Source organism: Aulonocara sp. 'chitande type north' Nkhata Bay, linkage group LG2, assembly GCF_057382095.1.
Source record: "Aulonocara sp. 'chitande type north' Nkhata Bay isolate Kocher_YH1m ecotype deep benthic linkage group LG2, A_spYH_male_GT1.1, whole genome shotgun sequence".
In the NCBI taxonomy this organism is placed as follows: domain Eukaryota; kingdom Metazoa; phylum Chordata; class Actinopteri; order Cichliformes; family Cichlidae; genus Aulonocara; species Aulonocara sp. 'chitande type north' Nkhata Bay.
Genome location: NC_141345.1, coordinates 1,279,683 through 1,298,260, shown reverse-complemented (window position 1 = coordinate 1,298,260; position 18,578 = coordinate 1,279,683). Strand labels below are relative to the sequence as shown.

The following is an 18,578-nucleotide window of genomic DNA, read 5'->3' as shown; positions in this document are numbered from 1 at the left end:
GCTCCATAAAGATGTGTTGTCCAATTCCTCAAGACACCTTCAAAGGTCCTGTAATGGTCTGTTAAGTGCAAAACTCCTTTGGGGTTTGGCCTGATAGTCATTACCTTAAGGCTCAGCAACATATTTTTAATATTATTTCTCAATTAACAGTTTTCGGGATGGAAATAGAATGAGTCTGTCATGGTCCTGGGCCATGTGGGCCCAGTATTCTTAGTTTCTTATATTTTTGTATTTCGTTCCTTATTTAGGCCATGTTTCCTAAGTTGTCCTGTTGTGTTGTTCCTTATTTGACTTCCCCTTGTGACTTTTATCCCCTGTGTGCCCCTCTATGTATCTGTGAGCCCTCATCTCCCCTCCTTGTTTCATTCCATGTTTCCCCAGCCCACTATGCCCGCGCTCTCTCTCTCCTCCTGTTTGCACCTGTGTACTTCCTGTTTTACTTTGACAGTCTCCCGTCAGTGTTGTTTACTCCTGCCATGTCTTGTTATGTTTATCTGTGTCAGCTGTGTTCCCATGTGTGGCCACTTCCCCTGATCATCCCTCTTGTGTATTTAGTCTCTGTGTTTCATGTAGTCTGTGTCGCGTCGTCTGTGTTACCACCCCCTGTGTTCCGTATCTCCAGCCATAGCTTTTTCTTAGTTTATGTCCAGTTTAGGTTTCTGTTTGAACTATTACTCTTATGCTGCCCTCACTCTGTTTTGTTCCTTTCATCAGCCAGAATAAAAGGCTCGCTTTTGTTTAACTCCACTCCTGCATCCTCGCTTGTGTTCGCTCCTGGGTCCACCACACACATTTCCGCACGGTCTGCCTCCGCAGACCGTGACAGTGTCAAACTGTAGATGAGATATTGTAAATAAACTGGCGACATACCACAACCTTGCCAAATACCTGAACTGGTTTTAGTCAGTTCCCTTAGCTGGAAAATGCGACCCTGACAGATACACCTGAGATCGACACCAGAACTCTCAGAGCCACAGAAACACAAAATCAACCCATTTGATAAGGCGCCAATTCTCACTGGGCATTAGCCATTCCTGTAGACCTCCTACAGAGCTACTTAGCTTTCATGAGAAGAATCAAGCTAGACAGCTTCTCAATTGTCTGCCTATTTTAAAATACCTGGCTTATAGATGGACTGCTTTTTTGTGACACTGGAATAAGTGACACGCAAAAAGATCATAAGTAGAGCTGGGGAGCAAAAAAGCGAGAGAAGAGTAAGTGGAGCAGAGTAGAAAGGCAGGGAAGTAGAAAGTAACAAGGAGGATGAAAAAGGTTACCAATTAAGCCTCATGTCCATGTGCCACCAAGGATTGAAAAGGTTTTGGGAAGAGATTATTTTCCACAAAACGTTTTCACTCGCGCTTGTGACTGTGAGTGACTGTGACAGGCTATAAAGTTGTTGGGTAATTTCTTGACAAGCTGATCCCTCATTTAGCCTCAGGGTTTGTAGGTGCCCCTGAACAAAGTACCTGGTTCATTTCTCTACTTGCTCCTGACAACTAGCTTGAAATATGATCCAAGGTGAAGTTAAACTTTTAATCTGCTTTTCTCTCTGCTCTATTTTGTCACATATACTGAGCCAAAATGCATACAGCAGATGCACAAGAATATCTTAAAACAGCTTTATGTGCGCCGTGAAAAACAATATTTGCCTAATAAAATTCAGGAGTGTGTTTTGTTTTGCAAAAGGATTGTAAACTAGTGAATGCTAATGTGGTAAGGAGCTTTTCTTTCAGTTCACCTTGAAGATGACATGTAGCACTTGTTTGAAAAAAGTCCCCAGGCAGAGAGCTTTATGCAGCAGGAAATCCGTAAAGCAGAGGTGGGATCAATCAAAGTACCCCCCCACTATTTTGGTTCCTAACTCAGAATAATTGGAAGGTGGCGGTGAGATAAATATAAACGCCACTCTGGGAAACACACATACCATCAGATTATACAAAGTGAGATTTTTGCCCTGAGAATTTCCACTGTGTTTGTCAGAATGTAAATGCAGCTTAAAGTGAACAGGTGTATCTTCTCTTGTACTGACATTGTTTATGACAGTGTAATACTAAGTCTAAGCAACATTTTAACAAAACCGTATGGGTAGAAATCCTGCAAAGCAATAAATCACCTAAACTGATAAATATGATCAAATCTTCAAGAAACAACTCAATTTTTTTCTTTTTTCTTTTTTTCATTTCTTTTGCATCTGCAGTAAAGTGAAAAAATAATTTTGGCGTAGATGTTGTGGGACTTCCCTACAGTTCTGCACATGGATCGAAAGCATAAGGACATTGAAGCACGAAAGTAGAATCACAAACAGAACAGACTGGAGCTTGATGTGGGTTGCAAAGTGGCTTGCACGACAACTGTCAGCAGGCTAAAGCAATGTAAATAAAAGGGCTTACTTAAGATTTTACCAACATGATCAGTGGTCAGCTGATGTCAGCTGGAATTGAAACCAGCTGATGAGATCAGCTGTTTGGTCTCAACTTTGTAGCCATCTATGCTCAATCTGAACTAATGTTCCGATCAATTTAGCTGAAGATGCTGTCCAGGACACTGGGAAATTATTAACAAGATTATTAATTAAACCAAATTAAAAAATAATGCATTTCAAAACCTGACCCTTCTTTGAGGTATTTTTAATTAAGGTGCTGCATCTCAAGCTCTAACACAAGCCGATGTCTGCCAAAGAAATGTGGTCTTTTTAGCTGTATTAGAAGAAAAGAGCCGGTGTAGGATTAGCATAATACTATGACTTACTGGGGTTGGGGGGGAACAAGGTGCAGCTTTTGCAGTGGATGATCTCCTTGACAACCGGTACGTCTTGGGAGAGAGCTGCAGGTACCATACCGAGGCCGGGCATCATTGGGTTCATGGGGGTAATTCCAGCCATCATACCAAGGCTAGGGTCAAAATCTGGAGGCAGGAGAGAAATATGAATGAGCTCAAACAGTAGTTTCCTTCCAAAGGGAAAAGGTAACACCTACACAGTAACAATAAACAGAGTTGCACTGAATAACCAACCTTTGGTCAGATATCACCTCAGCCCATACTAAATCTTTTAAGTTGCATTCACATTGCGTACTTATTCCCTGAGTGATTCTCTGTCAACAACAGTGACACACAAGCAGCCTACACATAATGGAATACACAGCCATGCATGAATAAATAATCTTGCAAACCACATGCATATTTCAAGAAGTTTTTACTGAGTCATTCTTTCTCTGTCACCCCTGTTGTTTGAATGATGAACTTACAGATAATGCAAGTGGGTCTACATATCAGAGCAGCTTTATTTACAATGCTGATTCACACTGGGGCTGGGAAACATGGACACATCTACTCTCATACTGAAACACAGGCAAACACTGCACTTTTTTGTGCATACTAGTCTCAATATGGAACTTTATAAAATGGAAATGATGCTCCTCACCACATCGTCCAATGTGTCAACATCATCTGCAGAGGATCTGGAGTTTACAATTATGCCGCGGGGTGAGTGAAGCTTTTGCATTTGTGCATGCACATGCAAGAGCGCTGCTCGCAAATCTGTCACAAAAGGTTATATGCAAAATGTGATGCTCGAGATACTGTATGTTTAAAAAAAGTGACACTAGTTAAAACTGTTTTACAGACGGTGACATTTACTGATTGCCAGACATGTTGGTCACCAGCGGAATCAGGAAATACATAAATTAACCAGCAAAATAATGAATCTGAGACATCTTACAGCAAACTAATTTCTGGGAGAATTTAATGTTTTTCCTTAGTTTATTTGTAGATATGCAGATGCGGTCCTATCAGTCAGCACAGTGGGAGGGTTCAGCAGAGCAGACAGGAGGAGTGTGGATCCCCACAGTGTTCGATATCCAACAAATTAAAAAGAAATTAAACGACATTTAATAACCAAACTGTGTAAAATATATAATGAACCATGAAATTACTAAAGAAAGTATTAAAACTCGACTAATAAATTTTCAGTGACAGATTTTTCAGAACTGTGATCATGTCACAGACATGTCAAAGTAAGGCTCTTCAAAAGATGATGTAACAGTTACTGTTTCTGCTGATTAATCTGCTTCTACTAAAATCAAACACCGACAAAGCAATACAGTTCATCTGACGTGTAACATCCTGCAGGCATCTTTCATCTACTCCTTAAACACTATTGTTTATCTTTCTTGCAAACAAAGTTAAAGTGACAATCTGGTAGCATGTTGTGCTTTTAAAATCAGTCTATTGTTAACCACATGAATGTGTAATGTGTCAGTCGTTTCCTTTTAATTACAGGTTAATTACTATGTACTACTTCTATGACAACTACTATTTTATGACATGGCAAGGCAATCAAAATATTTGCTTCTGACTTATATAATAGGCTTGTTCTAAAGGCAGCAGGTGTTAAAAGCTGTTGAGTTATCGTCTTAACTGCTTCTGATTTTTGATGAAAACCCAAAATGTCTTCGTCATCTTTAAACCATTTGCTGGAGGTCACTTTGTTCTTCTTGCTGCTGAAGACAGTCCTTTATAGCTGGGGTAGTAGTCATGATGCAGACTTAATTTGGGGACTATCAGATTCATCAGATGCCTCATAGGGCTGTGCCATGCTGTCCACAATGATAGCAGTATTTAAAAAAAAAAAACCATGTCTGAGAGCAGTGTGCCAGCCTCTGATGACAATTTAAGGCCTAAAAAAAAAAAAAAAGGAGCTGCTTCAATAATATGCAAGTGAGGTGGCTACAAGAGGTCAGACCTCCAACTAAGCCCCATATTTTACAAAATATATAAGGAAACTCTTCCTGGTAAAGATGGAAATAAACCCGTTCCACCACTTAAGGCAAAAACACAGCATTGACTACAACCAGCCTATTGAGGCATGTGAGGAGGAGATACGAGCAGCTGGTGACTCAACAGGCAGTTGCTGGAGCACTCGCTAGTAGCAATCCAAATAACAAAAAGAACAAACAGCGGGGACTGATGCGGTACGGTGGAAAAGAATGGCTTTAAGCAACTAGTTAAAGAGCTCAACACAAGATCCCACGCAGAAAATACTTGTTTCAATTTTACTATTCTATGCAGGCTCCTGAAGAGTTACAAGGTTAAGCTAGTATAACAACAATTAAAGTAAAAAGCTGAGCAGGTTTATTAAGGAAACACTTCCTAGGTTACCGTTCTGTATCACTATTGGACTATAATGCTACTGCTGGCACCTGCTGGCAATACAGTTGCACTTCAAACGAGCTGTTTGCTGTTGCTCATTAAAAAAAAGAAGGCTGGAAAATGACATTCACTTTTTTCCACTAATAAATGCCACTGCCTGCAAGCTGCAGTCACCTTATTTCAATATCATGAACATTATCACAGATTTCCTCTCACAATATAATCGTGATACATTTTTGAGGCGATATCGCCTGCCCCTAACGGGTAATAATGTAAAACAAAAAACCCTTTTGCATCTACCTTGGCAATTTAAAATATAAAACGGAGATGTCTCGCTTCAAATACCACGCTTTGATTTAATTAAATGCACATTAAACAGACATGTCACTGTAGTGTCAACCCTTAATATCTCACTTCTCTCATTGCCACCTCTGAGGTCCACGTTTCACACAGCATACTTAATGATGTGAACAGACAAGTCATCCATCCCACATGACATGATCACGGAATTAAAACTGACAGTTTGCTGGGATATTTCAGCTCCTCCTGACATGAAACATGATGCAACTAACTTTCACTGTCGCTGCAGTCTTCATGTAACTGCACTGTGTCGTTCTTACAGTACCTTTGGGTCCAACTCATGTTTATTGAATCCTGATTTGTAATCGGGAAATTTCAGCCTCTGATTCACCAACGCTTCCAGTAAAACTACATCGACGCATAACTTGCACTCACTTGCATCCAAATGTCAAATGTCTTTTCACGACTTGCTGCTTCCCCGCCTCTCTCTTACCCTCTTATACTTTCCAGGCAATTAAATTCCCCCGTCTCTTAACCAATTCGGAATTAACCAAGTTGATGCTGCTTTGAATAAACAGTAAAAAAGAAAACAGAAACATAATAAATTAAAAAATGGTTATGGGGAAAAAATGCCATTATGAAAACAAATTAAGTCCTGTAATTTTATGTTAAATTATGAAAATAAATAAAATGTATTATATAGTAATGAGTTGAGTTTTAATTATCTCCTGAATAAATTTGCAAATTATTGCTTAATTACAGCCATTCATATTTATTTATTTAATGCTGAGCACTTTGGGGGCTCCATATACGATGAGTCACAGTTTACAGCAATGCAAATAAATCACTGTGATAGGGCCCACCACCAGAAAATAATAGTAGCATGTATTATCTGTGATCTGAAGTCTGCTCATTTGAATCTTCAATAGCAATAAATCCATTGAGGAAAATATTATTTACTGTTCTTCGGTCTGCAGCATTAAGTGGAAATAGATGGCTATAGATACATTTCCTCATAAGTGATTCCCTCTAAATCTACTGTAAGAGAGGGAAGTAAAGGAATTAAATGACACTTAGTGAAGGCGAATAAAGAAATATGCATATTATCGAAGGCTCAAAATAGGTCCCTTGAGCAGGGGAGGGTGTAATGAATATGTTGGGCTGATAAAAATGGCTGAAGGATAAAAAGGAAATAGAGGCTGGATACTGAAAAAACAAACCCCCAAAAACACGGCCTCAAAAAACTAAAATGAGCAAAGCGAGCTACATCAAGGGAAAATGGATGGATGTGTGCTGATGACCTCAGTCTCTAACCAGGTGTCACAGTGAGAGGAAACAGGTGATAAGGACCCCTGTTGCCAGGCGATTGATGAGTTCTACATGTTAAAGTGAAGAAAAGGAAGATGGAGAGCAGCAAGAATGATAAGAAAAGGTTGATAGAGGATGGGGTGGTGGTGCAACAGCCTGAATGCCAAACAATATGTCAAAAAGAAAAGATTCAGAACTTCAGGACTGCCCAAGCTCCACTGTCCCCGTTTTAAAACAAGGAAACATGCTGGTGAGTTTATAACATATTTTGATACAAATCAAACTAGATCTCAGCTCATATGGAGAAAACGATGTGGCTGCATCAGGCTGCAATTTCACTGCAGCGCCGTTCATGTTCATGTGAGCCTATGAATTTATCCTTAACCATCAAATGCCTGAGACCTGAAGCACGTATAAAGCAGAATCAAGTGTAATAAAGACGATTATTTACTTCTTCCCAGAGATTTACAGCACCCGCAGCTTCCCTCCCCATCTCCATTTTTAACAATACAGGTCAAGGAGCACATTTCATCATGAATATAAACACACATAACTTTCAGACAAATTCTTTGTCTGAATTTCTACGAACATTATTGCTAAGGATTGTCTTATTGCATTGGAGTCACACTGGGTTAAATATGTACACTTGGGTTTTAAGGGGTATTTATTATTTTCTTCTTTTTTTTGGGGTTGTATGGAAGCCCCAAACGCAATTTCATTGTTCTTGACAATGACAATAAATAAATACTAAATACTAAATAACATATTTCCTCCTATGCTACTTACAGTCTATTCTGTAAATGGACATGGATGAAAATTTAAGCTTTTGTTTTTAGGATCTGCTGTTTTGTCAGAATTTACACTTACATTAGATCTTATGCACCACTGTTTATGCCTGCTGCAGAAAATATGTGTCAAAAGTCTCACTCCTACTAAGGTAAAATACCACTACTACTACTACTACTACTACTTGTCCATACTGTAATGGAGATCATGTGAGCATATTTGGGATGCTGATTGCAGATATCAGATTAAAAACAAAAGAAAAAAAAAAAGAAATTTGGCACACTGTAACTAAGATGGATATTAAAATATCCACAACCTGATAACTACACGCAATTATGTGCATTGTAAGACAAGAAAAGCAAAAAAAACACAAAAAACACAAAGAACACACAACCCCAAAAACAATACAATCTCACCAGACTATTACAAAATCATGACCAGCTGTTCCAACCACAGTGTAAATAATAAGCAGAATCTGTCACACAGTTGAAGGAGGAGATCTCATCGATCACACAAATCTAAGCTGGAAGACCACAGTTTGTGTGTTGTTTGCAAGCTCTGCTTTCACTCTTTGTTTGGTTACGTTCAGGCACCAAAACCATTTGAAGTGCTTAGAAAATATTGGTGGTTGCACCAGTATAAAAAAAACAACAGGATATCCAGTGTGCTCAAATGTGACAGGAAGTGGTGACCAAGTCTGTGGAGGTGAGACCGAGGGTGGGCTCACACATTGCCTTACCATTTCTACAAGCCTCAATCTTCTCTTACTTGTAGGAAAAAGAAAACAAAAACCCAGTCATTAATAACTGTGAACATGGCAACACTGCCAACTATTGGAGATAGTTCAACACAGCTCATCTAGCTAGCTTTGGTACACTTGGCTGGTAATCAGGGAAACACCACGTTCTATTAGAGTTTCAATTCTTTAAAAGTTTTTCCAGGAACGTAGCCATTAGTGTATGTGTTACTAATCTGCAGGAGTATTCAGCCAAAACCCGAGTTCAAGCTTGAAATATATAGCACATGCAGTGGATGAATCCTTCTTTGTTGCCAATTTTACTTTTGTGGTTTTCTTCTGTTAAAGGTTAAAGTGGACCGATTATGCTTTATAGTTTTAAATAATAAAGAGTGTCTGTCTACAAGTAATGACTTTGATCCAAAAGCTCAAAACACTTCCAAGCAGTCAGATTCCAACAGTTTTCTTCTGCTCCTGGATGTGTACGGCAATGAGACTGCATGTCCTTAATATGGTCATCTCAGGCACACAGCTCAGTCTGCCAGCAGAAGCGCTTTATCCACTCGCAACCATGTAAACCCTTCTGTTTGAGAGGAGAGGAAATGGCAAGGTGCTAAAATGGCTTGTTTCAGACGGTGGATGAACTGAGAGGCTACACAAAGGCTCACTAAGAGAGAGGAGGGGGAAAAGATTTTAAAACGTGAGCCATACAAAGCTACTAGAGCCCAAAAATAAAACACGAGGGTGGAAATTAGCAAAAACAGGCAGGCTTTAAATTGCTGTCGGAAAACACAGGAAAATGTCCCGTGTTTGAGGTTACTTGGGTCATTTGTCGGTCATCTGTTGTTTTCCTAAGTCATCCTAGTGGGGGAGAGGAAAACAACAACAAAAAGACAGGCTAATATATGCGGCATTTAAGAAAATCAATACAAATTTAAAATCAATCTGAAATTCCATTCACAGCTGGCTGTGTCAAGGTGAAAGAGGTTAATAAAGCCCTGTTCCCTCTAAGTACTAAGCTCCACTGTGATAATCATAAAAAGACAAGCAACCAAATAGCTCCATCGCCATCACCCTTCACACCTTTAACACAAAAACCACAGTAATGGCTGCCAAAACTTGTATTGAGAGACGAATTAAGGAGAAGGAAGACATTTAAAGGATCTTAGAAACTGAAGAATTAAAACAAACACTAAATTAAAGACAAATGAAGAGAAAAAATTAATCTAGGCCAATGTGATTCTAGGCCATTGTGATTTGCACAGTTATAAAAAAAGAATGTATAAGAGACGCGTGTGTGCTGCAGAATTGCTGCAAAAACAAATGATAAAAAATGATAAACTGTCTAAGTCATGTGGGTTAAGGCACAAACAACTGTTGCTCCCAGAAACAGAAACATCTTCCCAACGATGTCAATTCAGCTTTAATAAACGAAGCTTCGGAAGCCTGTGGGTGTAACAATAATGGAATGATACTTAATTGCAAATTTACAAAAAACCGAGGGGCAGCACATGCAAAATAATGAGGACATGATTGGGCACAGCTATAAGAGGCTATTACTTACGTTTAATTCAGTCAACCAGTTAAGCAAAAGGAGCACTAATTCAGAGGCAAGCCCAGATAACAAGACCCAGATTTGTGATTCAACAATAGCACAATTGGACAAGGATGAGATGAAATGATTAGTCAGTTACTCAATCAGTCCACCAACAGAATACAAGGAGACCATTCTGAACTAATCAATACACACAAAATATTTGAACCGTTTTAACAAAACAAGAAATTTAAAGAGACCGTCTTGGGCGCTGAGACTCTGGATTTGTAATGTAAACATTAAACATGGCTGTTTATTTGGCAGCGGACTAGCTGGACTACTACCGTCTAATATTCAAAATATAATCTTTAAGGTAAAAATGGCGTTGAGTGATTTTCAGTGCAACTTTTCTTGTGTTTAGAAAACATTAACATTTTTGTATAAATGATGCATATTAAACAGTTTGGTGGAGATACACGTCACACTAGCAAAAATAGTGTGAACTCATTGAGAGCTGAAGGAGAGGTCTCTCTGACTCGGTAGAAACCCCACAGAGAGACTTAGAGAGCACAAGGGTCCTCTTGTGTAAGAAAAACAAAAGATACCTGGGGCTGGGTCCACCCACACGTAGCCGCACATCTGTCTGATTGTGTTTACTACGCTTGTCTTTCAGCTTTAGTCTCTATTTTCTCCCAGTGTGGAAAACTGAAATGCACAAACATCTTCCTGCAACACCTCTTTCTTGTACAGTCACATGCATGAGTGCACACACAACGCTGGCCTCTGAGGTTATTCTACTCTCATTCATTTTCCTCTTGTTCTTCTTGATGATGTTCTTTTGATGTTAAACAATCTAGTTCCTGAAGGTTTGTTCAAAGTAATTACATTCTGAGTTGCCCGTCAATCAAGACGCGCAGATTTGATTATGTGAAGCTCCTGGCTATTAATGTCATCCTCCTCTTCCCTCCCCCGTTCTCCTCTCTGATTTCCAGGGTAAATGTCCCTTCTAGCAGAGTCAGCGGTGGGTGGTGGTGGGGGGGCATAGGCAGCTGCCGTGAGGCAGTGCTGGATAATATTCTTTAATGAGGCGAGCTACCCATGCCACCTGGAACCTTACCAGAGGCCGCCTCGCTCAATTTCTACCAAAAGTCACCCCCTTTACATTTTCATATGAACATCTCAGACTTAATTTCTTTTACTGCAACATTTCTTGTGAGCTGCAAGCTGCAGGATAGAGAGAAACTATCTACTTGCTGTTCATAAAAGTTATTTCATCTCTCTATTCGATTACATCCAAATAGGAATCAGTTCTCTTATGCTGCCCTCCAAAGTCCATTGTCTTCATCTGCTGCTTGTATACTCAAATCTCCATAAGAAATCCAGCTTTTAACAATATATAGCCTACAACAGGCAAACACATTTGAAGTAGATTGGTGAGAACGGTCAGAAAAGTCCTATTTCAGCAGCTCTATAAGTACTGTTCTATTTTTTTCCACATGTATTGTATAGTCGAGGTAGGGGAAGGCTTTGCCTCTCCGCTCTGTCCGCCTACATGCAGCCAAAAACCTCTGGCATCGTCCCACTGCTGCTTCTGAGCAGTCAGCAGAAAGGGACACAGCTTTCAGTCCAGGGATTGGAAAAAGCTTACGGCAAAGGAATGACTGTCATGTAATGTATTTCCTGATGTTAATCCAGGTGAGCTAATGCGTGAGAACGAGAGAGCCCAGATTCATATCCTATCATATGAGGAGTCCTTTTTAAATGAGTAATGAGGCATGACACTAACTTTTTATATATTCCACAGTGTGTACAGTGGTGCAGGGGTTCGTGGCAGCTGTGGGGAAAGAAAGAGGATGAGTGGGAAGCGACAGACAAAGGAACGTTTGTTTATTCAGGGAACACTTGTCTGTCCCTGGAGTCTGCTTATATATTCTCCAGAGTGTTTGAGCTTGTGTGTGTATTCATGCAAATATATGTGCATCTAAATTAATTCTGACAAACTTGCAAATACGTGTGTGTGAAGTGTCGAATGCTTTCCTTATGGTGAAATGTGTGCGGCCAAGCCAGCATCTGCTGTTAGTCCTACAAATTTCTCTTTTGTCCAAAGAGTAGATTTGTCTCCAAATGTGAGAAACTAAATTAGCTAATCAAAGCCATCATTTGTGTGAAAACAGACATCTACTATAACGATTATTACAGAAGTCTTTTACTCGTCTAAAATGTGGTGCGAGCATTGAGCCAGTCAAAAGTTACTGGTTAAGCAAAACAGATTTAACCTTATAGCCAATAACTGGCAATTTGTATTGACCCTAATAAGAGTTAAAATGTTACTTGCTGTGGTCACTCTAACAGTGTATTCATATTATTGGAAAGAAATTACTGCAATGGTTATTTCTTTGTAACTGGGACTTGATGGGCAAAGCCAAATTAATTTTGACCACTGTTTGATCTGAAAGACTATTTATATATAGCATATTTGTATATCCGAATCCATCAACAATATTCTGAGACCAAGAATAAAAACAACAATTTTACGTATATATGTGTTTATATTCTTTGCAATGTGGCATCAGGCACCAGCTGTTGGTTGGTGCACATATTAGTTGAATAGTTAATTCATATCAAAAACAAACAAAAAAAGAAAAAGAACATGAGATAAAGTCTGTGAAATATAGTGATCCATTACTGGCATTATTAGAAGTGCGAGACACTGAGCGACAAGTAATAATTATAGAATCTCTCTCAAAACAAAGCCTAATAACTGTGTATACAAAAATGAAGGAGACTACTTCGATTTTCTGTATCAGAAACAAACAAAGATCGGGAACTTGCGCAGGCTTCAAATCAGGCCAATTGCTCTGCAGAATGGCGGTTACACTATACTGTCTTAAATAACTAAAACCATCTTGGGAGGTCTGTATGTAGTGAGAAATGTACAGGGGTAACTCTATAGCCATGAATCTGGTTCTGCTTATAGTCTGGATGTGTGGGACTAAAGGGAATACTTACGAAGGGAGGGGAAATACAAGGTGAAGCCCCTAGGAGGAGGACATGCGGAGGATATCTGTGTCAGATCTCAAAAATCTTGAAACCAGATGTTCTAGTTACTGTTTGCAACATTTGTTCCATTATCACAGTTTTCACTATTTTAGCTTTGTGAATGTTAAAGATGTCAACTTATCCACGAGCATTCAGCTCAGACGACTGCACCATGTAATGTATTTTTTTTTTATTTTTTTTTTTGCCTGTCCCATTTGGTTCTTTAGCCGTCAGAATTGTTGTCTGAAGACCAACAAGGATACCCAATGGATTTACTTTGCCAAATGGATCATCGTGGCATTGCCGTATTGGTCCATTTGGTCGATCTTTGTTTTTATTATTTATTATATTTTATTTTCAGATGTTACAGACGGGACAGACATGAGTGAGGGACAGGAAAGGGAGAAAGAAAGAGGAAGGAAAGGAAAAACAGAAGGGGAGAGGGACAGTGAGAAAGGGGGGGAGAAAAAAAATAAAAATCTCCTGGATCACCTGTTGAGAGAAGAATAGAAAACAAGCAGAAAAAAAAAACAAAGCAACATACTAAACACAACACCATCGCATTAATCTAGCTAAGTGCAAACAGCAGTAAATACTAAATATTCAATGTTGTTGTGCAGCACGCAGGACAGATGTGCTTCGAAGTAGCAGCCAAGAAAGGTGTAATTTGGGTCTACGAGCAGTGAACACCTGTGTGCATACCTGTGTGGATCAGCGCGCTTGTATTCCAAAGGTTTCTCCATGTAACGATCTGCTAGGGAGTGTGTGGGGGGGCCACAGCCCCGTCCTCCGGGGTGTGAAGCGGGTATGGAGGAGATCAAAACTCCAGACATCCAGAGGCCCCCAGAACACAAGAGACCAAGGAAGACCAACAGAGGGGCAGCTGCGCCACTGTCCCAGTAAGAGCTGAGGAGAGTCCCAGATGAGGGCTCACTCAGCAGCCGCGGAGCAGAAGCCAGGGGGGGTTGCAGTGACGCGCCCGTGAGCTCCGCCGGCCCCCAGCTGCGCCTGAGTGACCGAGCCCCAGGCCGAGAGGCCGGGGGCACCCCACCTCCGAAGGGGCCCGAGCGAGCCCTAGGCTCCAGGCCCCGATAAGCGGCCGCCAAGGAGTGAGCCGGTGTGTACCTGGACGCCCACCCCCAGACACAAAGAACCACCAACGCACCGACACCTGAGGGAGTCCGCCACCGGCAGGGGAAGTGGTGGTGGGCGGAGATAGGCCTCCAAACCTTGTTTGTAATGTAATGTAACCAGTTGTATTACTGCTGGTTATAAGAACAAAAATAACCAGATTAACAACTTGAGCTTTTTTGTTTTTGACTACAACCTCCCCTCTAAAATTCCCATGGCACTTTCAAACACTGGATCACTCCCCATGATGTTGGGGGAAGACTGACTGTCAAACTCCATTACCTCTGAGTCTTCTGAATTCCTGACAAATGAAAGGCTTCACCTTACTATTTGAACTGCTGGTATTCTACATACTAGATCACACTGCACACAGTCAGCAGAATAGCACGACTTCACTAAAAGTGACACTGTTAGAGTTCAGGACCATACACTCCAATCAATATTTCCTACAGATACAATAGACCCCACCTTCGCTGTCACACGTGGGTCAGATTCTTTACATTCAATTGTCCTGAAGTCTGGCCTTCCGATCAATAGAGTTTGCCATTTGTACTGGATGTGCGTTTCCTCCCCTGCTGAGATGCAATTTGCCCTGCTGTCTCTTCTCCTCAGATGATTTGTGTTATTTGCTTCCAGGACTGTTGTACTTCTCTGCTGAGCTGTGTGGAAAAGCTAGGCCTTGTCAACAACCTCCTGTACTAGTAGGCTCCAAGCTATCGTGTTCATTTACCCTTTACACTAAAACCTACCACACCTAGCTGGTACCTTGGGGCTTCAATGTGGCTGTAATGTGAGTAACTACTTCTTTGGCTTATTTTATTAGACCTACTGAACTAATATTAGCACAATGGCATAAGTTACATCTACTGCATATGTGCATGCGTCTGGTTTTCTGCACAATTCAATGTAATTTACATAAGCCAGAAAAACACTCCTTCCATCAATGCAGCAGGCTGTAGTTTGACATTTCCTAAACTAGGCTACTTATGGTGCACTGTTAGTCCATCAGGCAAGGCGCTGAACTCGTCAACTAGTGTTTCTTTTCAAAGTTCTGTTCAAGTACTACTTTGTGCACATTTAAAGATGGTAATCAGTTACTACAACCCAATTCCTGAAGAAAAAGGAAAAAATCAAAGTTCAGCATGCTGATTTTACAGAGGGCAGTTTTGAGTGTAATTTTTCTTTTTTCCACATCCACAAAAACCCTTTTAAACAGGAAATCAAAGAGTATGAAACCCCTGAAAAGCAAGCAGATCCCTCCTGTAGGACATGCATAAATGCAACAGATATATTCATTTATTCAGAATTGACAGAAGCAGCAACAGTATGGGGACACTGAATTAGTTAGGTAAATACAATGCAAACAAAAGGGAAAAAAATCAATCACAAAAGCCTTCAAGCAACTTCTAGGAACCATCCAGCACCAGTTGGAAGCAGACCACAAAAATCCTCTGCAGCATAAAGATCATAAATCATACAGTATGTACAACCTCACGCCTATTGCCCGAGTCCAATCTCTCTCTCTGTGTAACACAAACACACATCACAAAACTTTCTAATATACATAACCATTACCCAGTCCAGCTACAGAAATAAAACTGTCATCATTGTAGATGTGCACTAGACTTTGAGAGGCTGCAGAGAGTTGAAGGCTATGCCCACAGAAGTCTGTTTATCCAGCTGTCTGTCTGGATAAACCCACTTGGCTGGAGGCAGGGAAAGACTCTGCAGTGTAGAAATACATTCTGGGCTCACAGTGGATGAAACAGAGGCAGACTTTAATGTCTCGGGAAAGTGGTCTGGCACAGGCAGTCCGTTTAATGAATGAACCTAGAACTGACATAAAAATCTCACATAACTCTACATGCAGGAAACATATGACAAAGTGTACTCGTGCAGAAATGCCGTCAAAAATCAAAGACAGACAAAAAGACCGAGAGAGTGTTCTCCCCATTGGTTAGAGGTGAAAATAAAAGGAAAAAAAGATGATGTACAGTCATGATGGGGAATCAATAACTAATCCACCTGGATTTCTTCAAAGGCAAAGGTGCCCTGGCAACAAATGCTGCATGACAGCATAAGTCTTTGATGAGTGTGTGTGCCTCCTGCTTCGTGTTCAGAGATTTCATAAGAGTTCATAATGAAACGGAAGAATCTAAATTTACCAAAAGAAACCTCTACGACAGAACTGAACAGTTTATGAAAGCTGAATGCACATATGTATAGTGGCTAACCTTGAGCTATTTTGTCCTACTGAGACAGGCAAAGAAGATGGTTGTGCTCAAGTGGATCCACTTGCATGTTTTTTTTCATGCTTTGAAATTAGTGGAAAATGCACTGGAGGAAAATGTAAAACTCCTTCTGACTGGAGACAGATGATAAGACAATTCGCACATTTCAATATTACATATAATTATTTTTGTGGCGTTTATCTGGTTGAGAAAGCATCAATTTCCATTTCTGTACAGCCTGCTGACAGAATACTATAAGTTAGCTGTCAGCTGTGTATTTATTTATTTATTTTTAAATAGGGTTCGAGTCCAGATGTTCATTGCAGAGTAATTGAATAAAGTCTGAGTGTTTAAGAATTTACTGGGATGAACTCCGTTCATAAAGAGCAGATGAACAGCAGATCTTCTGATTTGGCTCAACCCATCACCCTTCTGAAATTTCTTCTGACATCTAATGTTTCACTCTAATCGAGATTTAAATGCTTTGAAAACTGAAGCTAAACCCACCACATGGCATTTGCCTGATGAAAACTCTTCCTAAGGTCGCGTGGGTGTGAACAAACAACACTTGACCAACATCTTCACTCCCTTGCTGGTTTATTGCACCTCTTGGAGTGGAATAAATTACACCTCCCTCTCTCAGCTCCATCAACATGATACTGCATGAAGTCAGTCAGCTCGCATTAAAGGCAATCAAAATGTCAACATGCAAGCTATAATACAGCTAAAATAATTTTAATATTAAATGAAAGCGTTATTGTAGAAGTCACACCCATGATTGCCTAACCAGTAAGAATGTGGTCGGATGAAAGCACATTGATCAAACCATTGATCAATGTGCTACAAGCCTGGTAAAATATACCTAAGAACCGTACTGAAGTGTAATTAGCTACTTCCAGTTATACACTACCAGTAATCTTTTATGATGGAGCTGAACTGAGGCATAAGTCTAATGAGACAGCAGAAAACATCTGTGTGGGTGTGTCGGCCTCGAAGCCATTCTTTCATACACACGCACAAACACACAAACACGCACAAACACACACCGTTTTCCTTCTTACCACATCAAAATCAGGTTGTAAGATCGACCTGAGGCAAACTTGTCTGAGCGTCTGACTAAGTTTAAAAGCAGTTTAATTGGCCTTTCTCACAGCAGACATTTTCCTTGGACACACAGGTGCGGCTAATAACACTAATTGCTGCATTCCATCTACAGGTGTGAGTTTCACGGATCTCATATTGTGCACCCTGGATTACTGGTACGGGCATCATTAGTGTTTTAGTTGTGTGCCTTTTCTGCTATGAATTTAAATTACTGCTCTGAAAAGGTCTTCAACTGCTGCAAATAAAGTTCCAAGAGAGAATCTCAGTAGGGGGCCATCAGTCCGCTTCACACATACACTTCAGCTGCAATATAGACTCTTGAAAAGATGTGTTTATGTCCACCTTCCAGCATTGGTTTTCATCTCAAATCTGTGTTGTTTATTCTGACTGAACCAGAGTCTGGTTTGTTTCCCCCTTGAACTGATTTGTTTGGGGAAGATCTTAAAACTGCATTCGTAGCTGGATGTTGACCAAAATGACCACCAAGTACACCAACTGACTTCGCCAGTTTAGGCTGAAAAGCTACCAAAGGTGGGTATGTTTTGCAGAAAATACAAACCTTATACAGTCAGTCTTCCAGCAGCTAGCTGGAAAATGAATTAAGGGCTGACCTCCTCTGTAAGCAAGTACATTGCTCTCTTGCCATTTGGTTGGACAGAACCGTCTTCAAGACCTCATCCCTGTGTTTACTTTCCTGATGCTGCCCCAGACACAGAAGGAACCGATAAGCAAAATGAATGTTTTTTGGCTGAAATCAAATCAAGGAAACATGTATTTTTCATTCTTAGTCAGCAATATGGAACTTGTCTGGGATGGTCAGATCAGTGTTAAAACTTTCAAACAAGCAAAATCTGTCTGGTTTCCATCTTTATGAGACTTTTTTGGTGTCACTTCTGACTTCTCTTTCTCTTTACTGGAAAGACTTCTACTATATTTGAAATACGCAATGCCTGCGTCTGTGTGTGTTTCCCTTAATATTTCCCGAGGAGTGCATTTGGAAGACAGTTCGCCTCCAAGTGCATATATACACACACACACACACACACACACACACACACACACCAGCCTGGCATATTTCAAATATGAAAGTGCATTTCAGCTAAGAAGTGGGAAGTGATTTATAAAAGGCTTTAGGGAAAGGCTTTCAACTGAGAAGAGAGAAAAGACATGGCAGAATAACTCTTCAGAGATGGAGAGTGGGAGGTTGCTGCTGAACCTAATGTTATAGATAGCAAAGCAATCGGTAAGGCTGGATATT

The 18,578-nt window shown here is 40.3% G+C and overlaps 1 protein-coding gene across 11 annotated transcripts in view; it reads right to left on the bottom strand.

Moving 5' to 3' along the window:
- enox2 (ecto-NOX disulfide-thiol exchanger 2) overlaps positions 1-18,578 on the bottom strand; it is a 192,161-nt gene that overhangs the window by 42,735 nt on the left and 130,848 nt on the right. For all 11 annotated transcript variants that reach the window (XR_015130404.1, XR_015130406.1, XM_086300899.1 and 8 more), the window contains one exon: positions 2,752-2,907. Coding sequence is in view for 9 of the 11 variants with exons in the window: in XM_086300899.1 (XP_086157025.1) it covers positions 2,752-2,907 (156 nt within the window). In the remaining 2 variants the exon portion in view is untranslated. The remainder of the gene's footprint in view (positions 1-2,751; positions 2,908-18,578) is intronic.